The sequence below is a fragment of the Symsagittifera roscoffensis genome, chromosome 8 (assembly GCF_963678635.1).
Source record: "Symsagittifera roscoffensis chromosome 8, txSymRosc1.1, whole genome shotgun sequence".
Taxonomy (NCBI): Eukaryota; Metazoa; Xenacoelomorpha; order Acoela; family Convolutidae; genus Symsagittifera; species Symsagittifera roscoffensis.
This window is the reverse complement of record NC_087069.1, coordinates 18,818,449-18,832,108: the sequence shown is the minus strand read 5'-3', so window position 1 is coordinate 18,832,108 and position 13,660 is coordinate 18,818,449. Positions and strand designations below refer to the sequence as shown.

The following is a 13,660-nucleotide window of genomic DNA, read 5'->3' as shown; positions in this document are numbered from 1 at the left end:
GGCCGTGGCGCAGATTTGAAATTAAAAGGCTGTAGGTTGTAATCCGACAGCAAGAGTTTTATTATTCAATAATTATTTAAGCTTTTCTTATTTCTCTTAAGCTGCTCAGTCGTTTTCTGGCTAGTGTTTGCGAAGTGCAGCTTCGCCTCTATGTTGAAAATTGGCAAGCAACCATGGCGTAAGATGCCAGGACTTGTGATCTGGTCTAAGGTATGTATTCGATTCGGGCTCATGGAAAAACTTATTAGTTTTACCTCTCCTTTCCATTTTTCATTCCTGACCTTTTTCTCGCTTCCCAAAAAAATGTGAGCAAAATTATGATTTGAATTCAGGAATGTGTCCGAATAGTTTGTTTTTAAACTTGCGAAGAAAAGTGTATTAGTACGAACTTCCTTTTTTTCAACCTGAGTCGAAAATAAAAGTGCTTCTCTTTGTGGCACTTTGATTCAGTAGGCTACGGTAGCAGTGTAATATCGTCTGTGTTTGATATTTGATTTGTAAAAAGTTAGTACAGCTGGTGGATTTTAAATGAATCGAGAACGTTGTTTCAAACAGCAGTACAAAGTTGTTTCAAACAGCAGTACAAGGGAAAAAAGCTCGATTGCAAAAATTTTCCGGCTCAATGTACCTCGCAATTTTTTTGAAATGCATCAGTTTTACATAATTTGGCTTTACGCTTTCCGATTTATTACATGCAAAATTGTCTTTTTGTATTTGGTGCCATTTTTGCTGCATCAAATTGGCAATTTTCTAGAATATATAGCTGCGTTTTTGATGGCTCGTTTTTGGGGATTTTAAGCATTCGTGGCTGAGTGTTAAGTGAGTGAGACTCAAATTCGCTAGGTGTAGATTCGAATCCGACACATAGCCGAGCTTGATAATACGAGGCCTAATTCTACTTTTCTTATTTTGCTTGATAGAGCTGCTTTTTGGTCGTGTTCTCGGAAATAATTGCTAAGCGCAACTTCGCCTCTGTGCGTATAAATCAGTCCCTAAAATACCAACAACTAGAATCTTTATGCTTAATTGAACGTTTTGAAACAAAGACAAATAATTATATTAATTTAATTTGGTTACAATATTTTTTTTCCACACAAAACATATGAACGGAGACGCAGAAAATGACCTGGACATTGATGATGAGAGTCCAGTAGTTGTGGCCAAGAAACCAAAAACTGCTGCCGCGTCCTCCAAGCCGAAACCAGAACCAGCAACATCTTCCAGGACTACTGCTCCCAAGAAGAAAACGGCTCCTGTGAAAGCGATTAAAATCGAATCAGACGATGAATCAGAAGACGAGTTTAAAATCGATGATAATGATGACGATGACTCACCCGTTGTGAAAAGTAGCAGAGTTGGCCGAGCTAAAAAGCAAATTAACTACAAAGGATTAGTCGATTCAGATGAAGATGATGATGTTGAATAAACCGTATGACTGCTGAATACAAACTTGATCGCATTAATGAACAAACGCACTCTAGTTAATCTGAACTTAATAAAGAGAAAAAAGTTCTCTCAGTTCAGAGACTGGGAATCAAATTCAATGTGAAAACTGAACTTTTCTTATGCCAACTGAACTCAATTTACTTTACATTTGATTAAATGTTTCTTGATTGGTTGTTTTTTTTATTTTGTTTTCTCCTTATTTTAATTATGTCGCACTTAATTTATAGTCGTTTATTCCGTATCCATGTTATGTGCTGGCTTGGCAGTGATTCTAGTGCTGGTTTTTAATGAATTGAGTTGATAATTTAGAAGTGTTTTCAAAATGTGTCGAGGTAATTTTATTTGCGCACTTGATGATGTAGATGTAAGTTTTGTCTAGCGGTCGAATAACGAGTACTGTTTGCCGTTTTACGATGAGTGCGTTTTGTTCGTTCGTGTGGTGTAGAGGGAGCATGTTGTTTAATTTATGATAATTAATTCAAAATTCCGATCCCCGCAGAAAATTTTTGGCAGAAAAAAATTCTAAAAATCGTCTTCTAAAAATGACAATTCTTCTAAAGCCCGGTTGAGAGAACATTTATTTGGTAGCACTTTTGCTGCATAGCATTGGCAATCCATTGGCATCTGTAGTCGCCTCATTGGTGGCTAAAATTAGAACCTTTTCAAGGGGCCGTGGCGCAGATTTGAAATTAAAAGGCTGTAGGTTGTAATCCGACAGCAAGAGTTTTATTATTCAAAAATTATTTAAGCTTTTCTTATTTCTCTTAAGCTGCTCAGTCGTTTTCTGGCTAGTGTTTGCGAAGTGCAGCTTCGCCTCTATGTTGAAAATTGGCAAGCAACCATGGCGTAAGATGCCAGGACTTGTGATCTGGTCTAAGGTATGGATTCGATTCGGGCTCATGGAAAAACTTATTAGTTTTACCTCTCCTTTCCATTTTTCATTCCTGACCTTTTTCTCGCTTCCCAAAAAAATGTGAGCAAAATTATGATTTGAATTCAGGAATGTGTCCGAATAGTTTGTTTTTAAACTTGCGAAGAAAAGTGTAATAGTACGAACTTCCTTTTTTTCAACCTGAGTCGAAAATAAAAGTGCTTCTCTTTGTGGCACTTTGATTCAGTAGGCTACGGTAGCAGTGTAATATCGTCTGTGTTTGATATTTGATTTGTAAAAAGTTAGTACAGCTGGTGGATTTTAAATGAATCGAGAACGTTGTTTCAAACAGCAGTACAAAATTGTTTCAAACAGCAGTACAAGGGAAAAAAGCTCGATTGCAAAAATTTTCCGGCTCAATGTACCTCGCAATTTTTTTGAAATGCATCAGTTTTACATAATTTGGCTTTACGCTTTCCGATTTATTACATGCAAAATTGTCTTTTTGTATTTGGTGCCATTTTTGCTGCATCAAATTGGCAATTTTCTAGAATATATAGCTGCGTTTTTGATGGCTCGTTTTTGGGGATTTTAAGCATTCGTGGCTGAGTGTTAAGTGAGTGAGACTCAAATTCGCTAGGTGTAGATTCGAATCCGACACATAGCCGAGCTTGATAATACGAGGCCTAATTCTACTTTTCTTATTTTGCTTGATAGAGCTGCTTTTTGGTCGTGTTCTCGGAAATAATTGCTAAGCGCAACTTCGCCTCTGTGCGTATAAATCAGTCCCTAAAATACCAACAACTAGAATCTTTATGCTTAATTGAACGTTTTGAAACAAAGACAAATAATTATATTAATTTAATTTGGTTACAATATTTTTTTTCCACACAAAACTCTTGAAATTGCTGGCTTTGTTTCAATTTCTTTAGCTAATTGAAATGCAAATTTCGCTTGCAAATAGCAAATGTGCCACTGCTGCACCAAATTGGCTTAAGTTTCTTTTTTTTTCAACAGCTGACTTCAATTTTAGATTTTTCAATAATTAAAAGTTTTCGACCATAGTTGTAAAAAACAATTCAAGGTTGTCGTTCAAAAAAAACTGATCGAAAAACTGGAGCTTTGGCATATTCGACAGTCATAGTAAAATAAGCAAATTGGGCAACTGTTTTTTTTCGAGAAAAGTCTAAAAAATGTATTTTTGATTCCCAAAACGTGAATCATACTTGAATAAAACTAAAGTTAGGCACAAACAGAATATTGTAAATGGCTTAAAACAAGCATAATTAAGCCTGCTTGCTCGCTTTACTCACTTGACCTTAGACAAAATCTCAAAAAAAGGAAAACTTTTTAAGGTTCCAGTCACGACTGAAATGGCGTTTAAATGATTGATCACTCGATCGATTCTGCTGATTATTTGTGATATTTAATGCTGCCTGGAAACAAAGAAAAACAAAAACACCAGAATACAAAGATCCCCCCCCCCCTTTTTTAAATGATCGGAAGAACAATACTTGAAAGTGATGATCCTCTTTTTTGAAACGTTCGGAGAGATGGTTGAAAAAGGCACGTGTCTAATTTGGAATAACTAATGTCCGGTTTTAAGCAATTTTACCATTTTGCCTTTGTGTCTCTAATACATTGATTGCAATATCAAACTCAAAAAAAATTATTAAAATCAAATAAGTGGCATAATTTATTTTATGAAACTGGAAAGTTAAAATGACGATTCATTACGCTTGCCATAGCAATTGTTTTGCAACCTCTACTAAACATTTTCCCGTTGATGACTGTTCACAGGGCTTATCTCCCGAACACATCTCCTGGTCCTATCTTTTTAAAATACTGCAACAAACACATTTGAGATTTTTAGGTTTTTAAATTTTCATCTTATTCGAAATTTATTTTTAAGAAAAATGAACATAGTGAAGGCTCTCACTTAGGCTTTGCTGATTATTTTTCGGGATAAAAATCTGAAAATGTGCCTGAAAGTCTCTAGTAACTACAGATGTGCATTCATGCATATTGATGCATTTATTAATGCACTAAGGTATATACTCACTTTTTGAGTTCAATTGGAATTCATCTGCTGAAAGTGACGTGATTAGATCTCTACAAATACGAATGTGGAAATGGTGCAAAAACATGATTAACTTCTACTTTCGAACGTCGAATTTATCATTTAGATTTCAAGCAAAAAAAAAGATTAATCTGTTGATCCAGTTTTCTCAAGTTAGATTATTCTTATCAAAAAAGCGTCAAAAATAAATTCTAGAATATCAAAGTACTTAAAGGGCATCTATTTTTTTCTTTGAAATTCGAAAAACGAAGTTTTTTCAATAAAGTCAGTGTTTTTTATGTTTACTTAAGTTCATTACTCTTTTCCAATCTTCGATTGGCTATGTTTGTTTTATGTTGATTGTAATACCATTTTGCTTAAATAGTTTCAGCCCAAGTTTTTGGCTTTATTTCCGCTTGTTGAGCTTTTTTCCAATGCTTATTTCGCATTATGTTTTTCTAACATTTACTTTTTTAAAAAAAAATTATTTGTTTGGAAAGATCAAAGTTTTGACATTTTTAAGTTTTTTACCTAATGGTTTTCTTGTTTTGGATCGCTAAGGACGGGGAGCTCTGCTTCGCTTGTGTTAAAAATTTTTAAAAGAAAAATGGGCTCTTTTCCATTTCCCCCCTTTCAAATTCAATTTTGAAAAGTCGTTTTAACATTGTCATAATGCATTGAAATTTGGCGTGGTGAACAAATCGACAACTGTGAACAGATTTGTTCTTCATACTTTACAGCGTAACACCACGCACTTAGCCGTAATAACATATATTTTTTTAAAACCAGTTTTATTTGTTTGGAAAGATAAATGGCGGTCGCGTAAAACAAACATAAAACTCGGTATTTTGAAGGGGGGAGAGGAAAAGAGCCAAAAAATGCTGTAGTCCAGAAAAGAAAAAACCAGAATCAGCGTTAATTCGAAAGTTTACCTCTAACTAGACAGCTGACTACATGGTTTGGCCGAGTAACATGCCTGTTTTTCTAAGCGAAAATTAGTTAATACGGTTTGAATTAGGCGCTGGCTGATGAATGTTTTATCAGCCGAGAATTGTTTTTGTTCATAAATTAATTGTCATGTTTCCTGGAGTATTATCTGATATCTTTCTATAACCCCAGAAAAAAACTGTTTTTGTTTGCATAAACATTAACTTGATGCTACAACCCTGTCTCGCGCTCGAATTCATTGCCAAGTTAGAATCAAATAATTTTGCTAGATAATTAACGGAAAATTTCATTTTCATAAATGGCGGTCGCTGATTTTGTATTCCTCAGTGCGGAACTATTAAGTTTACTTGGAAGGGCAAAAATAAATGCTTGAAGTTAATTCCAGGGTGGAACTTGAACTGAAATGTTTGCAAATCAGTGCTACGTTTGAGTTTACTGTCATGAAGTATGCCATAGCTGAACACCTTTTGAAAAATTAGAAACCCTCTTAAAAAACTTAATTTCTAAATTGAATTAGATAAGGCGGTTTATCTCCTACGGAAAGAACCAACATACGAACCGCTGTTGAGCCACTGCTTAAGAACTTCAAGCTGTTTTTTGGTTCTTTTCTGAGCTGGGTGATGTTGCCTCATTCTCAAGCAACGAGCACGAATTAATATCATTGTCCGCAAAAACGAGCTCGACTTGTTTGAATTGAATGGACTATATGTCAATACAAGAAGACACCTACATAATTTAGTATTAGTTTATGATAATATTTTCTTTTCGGTCAAAAAGCTCTTCAAACATCGAAAAGTAAGAAACTCAAAACTCATTTTCCTCTAAGTTTGATAATCATTCGCAATGAGAAATCGCTACATTTTTGCCGATCTATTCTTCACTCTGGCCTGTTTTTTCTCGAAATCAGTTCAAGTTCAAAGTTGGAACCTCACTTTAGAAGCTAGTGGCGAGCAGTTTTTCGATCATTTCACTTTCATAACAGAAGATGACCCAACCCATGGCTACGTGAATTTCGTTGACTATCCAACCGCTTTGGCTAATGGCTACATAAACACTTCTGAGAGTGGAGACACTTATATAGGATGCGATCACGAGCGAATAGCTACTGGACGAGGTCGGGATTCGATCCGCATTGAGACGGTTCGCGTGTTCAATTCCGGACTGTTCATTTTGTATCTATCACATATGCCTTTCGGATGCGGATCCTGGCCGGCGTTTTGGACGGTGGGACCAAACTGGCCTAACAGTGGTGAAATCGATGTGATCGAAGGTGTGAATCAGCAAAGCTATGACGTCACTACTTTGCACACTGGAACTCATTGCGACTTTGCCAATACTACACGAAATCTCACTGGTTTGACTTATCAGGAAAAAAAATTATTACCGAATTTTAATCTTTCTAGCATCATCATCTTTGTACAGGCGCAGATTTTTTAAAAGATGATGATAACTTAAAATTTGGGTTAAATTCTTTAGGAAGACCAAAATCATTGTTTTAAAAGTTCTAAAAATTTTTTTTCTAAAATCGCTCGCTCTCCTGTAAAAATTTTGAAATATTGGCGTTCAATACGTTCTTTGAAGCTTGAAAATTTTGAAACTTGATTTTGCCAAAAGACGATGTTGGGAAGTAGTGGCGGATTTAGGCGGAGGGCGGGAGGGCGGACGCCACCTTTCGTCAGGGATTCGACCCCCTGCCGACCCAAAGTCCCCCTTTGGTTTCTTTTTAAGAAATCAATTTTTGGCCGAACGACCCTAAAACGTTTCTAAAGGCGCCTTGGGCGTCAATATATACTAACTTTGAAAAATATGTTACAGAGCTCTAAAAATATGTTACAATAGGACAAGTAACATATGTGACAAATGACCTTTTCAAATTTCATGTGTTTTTCCAGGTTTTGTGATTTCTTCCAACTGCGATGTTTACGACACGCCAGCTGGATGCACGGTTGCATCTGACAATCCGAACGCATATGGCGGCAACTTCAACTCGGTCGGTGGAGGAGTCTACGCTGTCGAGTGGACTTCGGCTGGAATCAAGTCGTGGTTTTGGAACGAAGGACACATTCCGAGTGATGTTCTCGGAAGCGACCCGAAACCCGACACCTGGAGTGTACCATATGCTGCTTTCCCGTTTGGAACTTTCTGCTCTCCGGATAGTTTTCAAAACCAGAAGGTGGTGTTTGACTTGACCTTTTGCGGGGACTGGGCTGGTATTGTTTTCTCTAATGACTGTCCCGGTAAAGGCACATGTAATGACTACGTCAAGGATAATCCGGAAGCATTCAAAGAATCGTACTGGAATATTCACTGGTTGAAAGTTTTCAACTAGAACAAGAACTCTAATTAAGTCAATTGCTAGATTTTCATCACCAGTTCATAAAAAAGTGAAATTAATCATGCGCAAGTTTACTTTAACGTTTCCAACACTTTTATTAAAAAAATTACGTCGTTTTCAAGTTAACTTATTTCCTTGATGAATGTGTTTTTTTCGCAGAAGTGTTTTTAGACTCGTGCCCTTGCTCAAGACTTTCCAGAAAAATATTAGTGAATTGGCAATGTAGTCTTTTAGTCTCCAGTTGCTTTAATAAATATCGATTAAAGTTCTTTTTTTGAAACTGCACTCGAAACAGAATTGATCACATGACCCGCCTAATTTTGCCCGTAGTGTTTCTGCTATAATTTATGGAGTAAATTTTTATGTTTAATGAAAAAGCTTGAAAAGTCAATATCTTGAAGAAAAAAAAAACAAGTTCAAAACAAAATTCTTCTGAATTACGTTTTTTCTCCTTGCTTCGTGTGTAGCCCTGAATTCCTCACTCATATCAAGTCCTGCTAGCGAGGGCGCCATTCCAACTCGATTGAGAGCTGTGTTGGAGGCGGTAAAAAACGGAGCCAAGTAGGAACCGAAAATTGCGAAGGGAGAAAGGGCAGAGGAAAAGAGGCAAGGCAGGGAGAGAAAAATTTGAACGGGTAGTGACTAGATTTTTGAGAGCTCGCTTTTTATGCTGGGGTTGGGGCGGTTTGACTTGGTGCTGACCCAGTCACTTGCGCGTAAAAGTTTGGCAATTGACTAGATTTTTGAGAGCTCGCTTTTTATGCTGGGGTTGGGGCAGTTTGACTTGGTGCTGACCCAGTCACTTGCGCGTAAAAGTTTGGCGAATCAGAATTGTTGCGTTTCCATACCAACAATACGTTTACCCATTTTTGTTCGCTCCGTTTCAGTCTTTTTTACCCCTCTAGTTTAATGATGTATTCAACCTCCTTGGTAAAAATTTTATTATAAAAGTTGTAACGTCGGTTGAACTTTGAGCACAGATATGATTTTACACAAATTTACGCAACATGGCCCCTAATTGATTTCTCAAAAAAAGAATCGATAAAATTGATTATTTTCTGCAAAATATCTCGAGCTTATTAACAGAATCGTGTAAAAGTTTATTCCAAAAAAAATCTCTTGCGCACAAAAAACTTAACATTTGCGAACAATCAACAATACTCGGCATTTGATAGTTATAATGAGCATCTCAGAAAACAACCTCGACGCTCAATCAAAATTGCGGGAGCCTAAGAATTTTGGTAATAATAACTTTTTGTACAGTAGAAAAAATTTGTACGTGTCATGTTCTTACAATCTTACAAACAAATTGAAAAAATAGCTGAGGCCAGTACTTAAGCACCATACTCACAACTGACCGAAAATTCCACGGCGACAAATTCCAAAGCGTTTTTACACCATTTTATCCTTTTCATGCATATAGATTTTCTCCAAGTTATAAATGTCTTGTCAGACTTTGGTTCATCTGATCACACAATTTACCATGAAACAAAAGTTTCATAGAGATCCTTTCATATTAGTTGAAAAGTTCCCGTGGTGATTCTTCCAAATAAATCATGAACCTAAGGCAAGGTACTGATGTTTCGGTGGTTAAAAACTTAAAATATGCATCATAAAAGTATCCTAATCGAGGAAAAGTGAAAAAAGCGTTATAAAATTGAATTGCTGCGAACAATGCTAAATCAAATTTCGAATTTTTCACGACTGTGAAAAGCATACAATATAAGCAATTCAGAAGCAAGGTCGAAGATTAAATGGGCAAACAAAAAAGATTATAACAATTATAATAATTTATTATGGATTTTTTGTGCAAACCATTAGACCTAGAAATTGCGATAGCAATATTCAATCATTATCCATTATAATTGTACTCGAAAAATGAATGGATTCATAATCAATTAAAGTCGATCAAAATGAATTATAATTTGATTTTGAAAAGAGATTATAATCAATTTTTAATTAATTAAAATAGATTTTTTCTCAGTTTTAGTATTACTGGTACTAAAATCATAATATAATCAATTATTAACGCTTGAAACTGAATGCAGGTTGGCATAGCCAATGGTCGGTTGATATTATATTGCTGCATTAAAAAAATGCATGATACTCGACAAGAATTAACAATTTTGTCACTGTAATATTGATAGATGCTGAAGTAACCATCACTTTGGTTGGCGAGAATCTGGGTTAGAGAAACATTAAGAAAACGTCTCTAATAGCAGCAAAACAGAGTATTGTCTGGTTGTTTCAAAATCTATTTAATTTTTAAAATTACACTGTCTGAATACGGGACTATTTAGGGTGAGCAGGATATTGAAAAAGCAACCCGACATAGGTGAAATAGAAATGGCATTTTTAACTAATACAAAGCTAATAGAGTAAAAATATAATTAAAAACAGATCTGTAGACTTTAAACCAAAAATATCAGCCTCTGAAATCTTTCGAACAAATTCTTTTGGCTACCACAAATATCGTTTAAAAATAAACACTATACAGCATGTTGCTAAAGACTAAGGAAAAATAAGATCATATTTAAAGCGAAAAACATCGAAGCTATAATTAACTTCAGAAAAACAACTAAAGGAGCAATGGTACTTGGTTCAGTCATAAGATCTGAAAAATAAACCCTTGGAAAGTCAATTATCGATTAATAAAGGGTGCCAATAAGTTGTCATTACTGATTAAAATACTCGTACAAAGTTTATCGCGCAAATAAACCGTACAATATGGGCGGTAGTATGAAAAAGTTCCCCAAGATCAAGAAAACACAAAAGCCCAATGAAAAAGACATCAGAAGTTCAAACACGTTCAAATAGTTAAAGATGTAAATGAAAAGAGCCTGAAGTCGGGGAGTTTAATTTTTTTCTATCAAATCTTTTTAAGATTTGGGCTGTAATGCGACTAAGTTGGTAAACATGCCATCAATATCAATGCATGAATAAAATACTTTGAATGAGCAGTTTCAAGAGGCTGAAAAGTTTTCTCGGACTACAGCGAGAAGCTGGAGTTACGAAGGTTCAACTTGCTAACGACCTGAAAGGTTCCAAACTTGAAGCGGCAGCTTTAAAAGAGCAAATCCAGAACTTGGAGGCAGCCGTAAACGGTTTAAATAAATGCCGTCCAGATTGAGAGAGAATTTTTTATGAGATATCATAAGGAAACAACCTCTGCCAATCAGAGGGACCTAAAATAAAGGAAGAGGTTAACGACATCTAAGGATCTTTTGTTTAGGAGGATTCAGCTGCATAAAGGGCTACGCAAATTTTCGGCTCCAAACAGTCTGTATGATTTCCTGCGCTGGCACCAACGGAGATGATGGCGAGTTACTTTAGAAGCCTCACCCTACTATTTCAACCGGACAAGGGAGAATGGAATTAAACTTCGACGCCCCCAATATATGGAAGGATTCCGACGCCCCCAATATATATGATAAGAAGAGCCTCGATGAGGCGACGGGATTTTTCAGCAACAAAGTAGATTGTATATATTGTATACCGATCGTAACAGTAAAAAAGTAAGCAATGGTCACCAACAGAACCAGCTAACGCACTGCAACAATTTTGTTTTTGAAAAAATACAGCCATACTAAGTGACCAAGTCGGGAGTAGAACATTCATTTTTTAAGGAGGGCAATAATGTCGAGAAAAAAAAGTTACCCTAATAAAAAAATATATGAGTCATAACTTGAACTAAAGCTATGAATATATACGATTTCAAAAGTTGACAGATCTGGGAACAATTCCGGTTTGAATGATGTCGGATTATACTGGCAAATATTTTTATACATCTGAATTTGGAAAATCTGTCTTCTGCTTGACGCACCTGTCTTCTGCCTGCCATGAGCTCTTGTTCAATTTCCAGACATGCCAGAGATCGTTTACAACTTGATTCAGTTTTTCCATAACCATGGTTGCTGAACAAAACTATGGCTTAGGTTGTTAAATTGATAGTTCATTTCGTTCTTCGAACTGTGTGCGTTATATGTAGCTTTACCTGGTGATTAAAACTTTTAAACCTCAGGGTTAAAATTTTTTCAGATTGTCCCCATGAAATAGCAATATGTTTATAGCATTTAATTATGCAAAGCTCATTAATTTCCGTGTGAGCACCTGTCAGGGGACACTGTCAGCCTCTAACTTGTCTTGCGCATGCTAAAACAAAAATTGCAGTTGATATATTGTTTCCGAACCATATAGTTGCCTCAATTCATTTTTTTTTCGAATCCATTTTCAGGTCTACAAATAATGGTTAAACTTAGGACCGACCAACAAAATTTTATTTTTATTGCTCCTTGCTCGATTAGGCTGAACTTTTCAACATCACCGAGACTTCAAACGCCAATATCTACCATCTGATTTAACCTAAGGGCATAATCTAGATTAACAAGGGAATGAAAAAGCCTAGATTTGACGATTCAATGAGTGTTGATCTAATTGAGGCGCGGTGAAAATTGGCCCGCCTATGTTTAACTGTTTAAAACAATCATTTCAAATTATAGAATGACACAATTTGATTAGTTGAAATAAAAAAAATTTATTAGAACATTATTTGAAGTTATCCGAAATTTTAAAATTTTCTTTGATTGACTTAACTCGGCTAAGTAGAACCTTAGGTATTTAGTTGTTAGAGAAAAAAATTTTCCAATTACAATAAGATGGTATAACGATCACAACTAATTGAGGTTCAAGGTAGAAACTGGTATAGTGCGAATCAATTTGCAGAAATATCAGAGCTGAAACGATCAATTGACCTGAAATTATTGCTGTGATTTTTCTGCGAACTGGTTGGCAGCATACCAGTTTTCTAACTTGAACCTGTTTAGTCGTGATCATTAATCCATCTTGCCCTGATAAAAATATATTATAAAGACTGACTAAACACCACGCTTGAAGCTATTAATGAGTCTTGTGAAAAAAGTTGCCATTATCCTCAATCAACGCGTCTACATCAGAATAGAGTTCGCCGTATACCAAGATGCATGCCAATTTTTTCCGGTCGGTAAATTGTTCTTCTCAGGTTTTTTGTAAATTATTTCAGACTAGAAAAATGAAAATTTTCGACAGTATAATAAGTCTGTTATTTCTATTCTATCTCTAAGCAGGAAGCTGAAATTCAAATTTGGTTGACATCAGGAGCGGATCTGGGAATTATTCGAATAGGTGGGTGGATTTTCAAAACAATTGGAAATTTTGTCGGTCTTTTTTTACGTCGACTAAATGATTTTCTGAGCTCTGCTAAATTTCTATAAAGATCCCACTTCGACCAAATTTTCTGCGCCGCAGGCAAAGCTTCAAAACAACAGGTAAAAGGCGTTTTAGGCAACTTATGGAAAATTTTGACCAGAGAGTTGCGTTTTTTCGGCGCGCGCCCCTCCCTCAAAATTAGTATACAACGGCGCTGAAGGCGCATTAAGAAAAGTCTAACTGTCCGTCACCAAAAATGATTATCTCAAATTAGTACAAAAAGGGACCCTTTGGGTCGGCAGGTGGTCGATTTCCCGGAAGAAGGCGTCGCGTTCCCCCCCCCCCCCCAATGCGCTGGTGGTTGACGTAAGTAATTATTGGTTCACCGTTAAAGTTTAGCGCCATGAAGCTTCATATTAAGCTTTACTCAAAAAAATTCTCGGAAGCAACGGGCCGTTGGGAGTTCAGACAATTCAATAAAAATCAAATATAGTGCCAGAAATCCCCAATATTCGGCTTGCTGAGGTGAGGATTTCAGTAAGCATACGAATGGGTTGAACCCGGTTTTAAACCGATTTCAAAAAACCACTAAGTGGCGTCGTAATGATGTGATTCTTGGCACTCCCATCTAGGTTGGATTGTCCAGAAGACCTGAGAGTGACTTCCATATCCGTCATTGCATTGTCCTCTCTTCAGCTGGCTGGGGCTCTAGATTGTTGTTGGAGCAGCTCTTCTTCTTGAACCCTTCTCTGTTTCAGTTCCTCGTATGACCTCATGTACTCAACTCTTTCTTCTGTCAGACTGATGACTTGGGTTC

The 13,660-nt window shown here is 36.2% G+C and overlaps 2 protein-coding genes across 2 annotated transcripts in view; both read left to right on the top strand.

Moving 5' to 3' along the window:
- LOC134853019 (integrin beta-2-like) overlaps positions 1-13,660 on the top strand; it is a 493,953-nt gene that overhangs the window by 373,269 nt on the left and 107,024 nt on the right. The gene's annotated exons all lie outside the window — the stretch shown is intronic.
- On the top strand, positions 6,049-8,031 carry LOC134853119 (uncharacterized). The gene is made up of 2 exons (XM_063869062.1): positions 6,049-6,678; positions 7,217-8,031. The coding sequence occupies exons 1-2, from the start codon at positions 6,168-6,170 to the stop codon at positions 7,651-7,653; spliced, it is 948 nt and encodes a 315-aa protein (XP_063725132.1). The 5' UTR covers positions 6,049-6,167; the 3' UTR covers positions 7,654-8,031.

What these genes read in the sequence shown, in the direction of transcription:
- LOC134853119 (XM_063869062.1), top strand. Translation starts at nt 6,168, where the DNA reads ATGAGAAATCGCTACATTTTTGCCGATCTATTCTTCACTCTGGCCTGT. An exon ending in TACTACACGAAATCTCACTG is followed by an intron (nt 6,679 to 7,216) that starts GTTTGACTTATC and finishes GTGTTTTTCCAG; the next exon opens with GTTTTGTGATTTCTTCCAAC.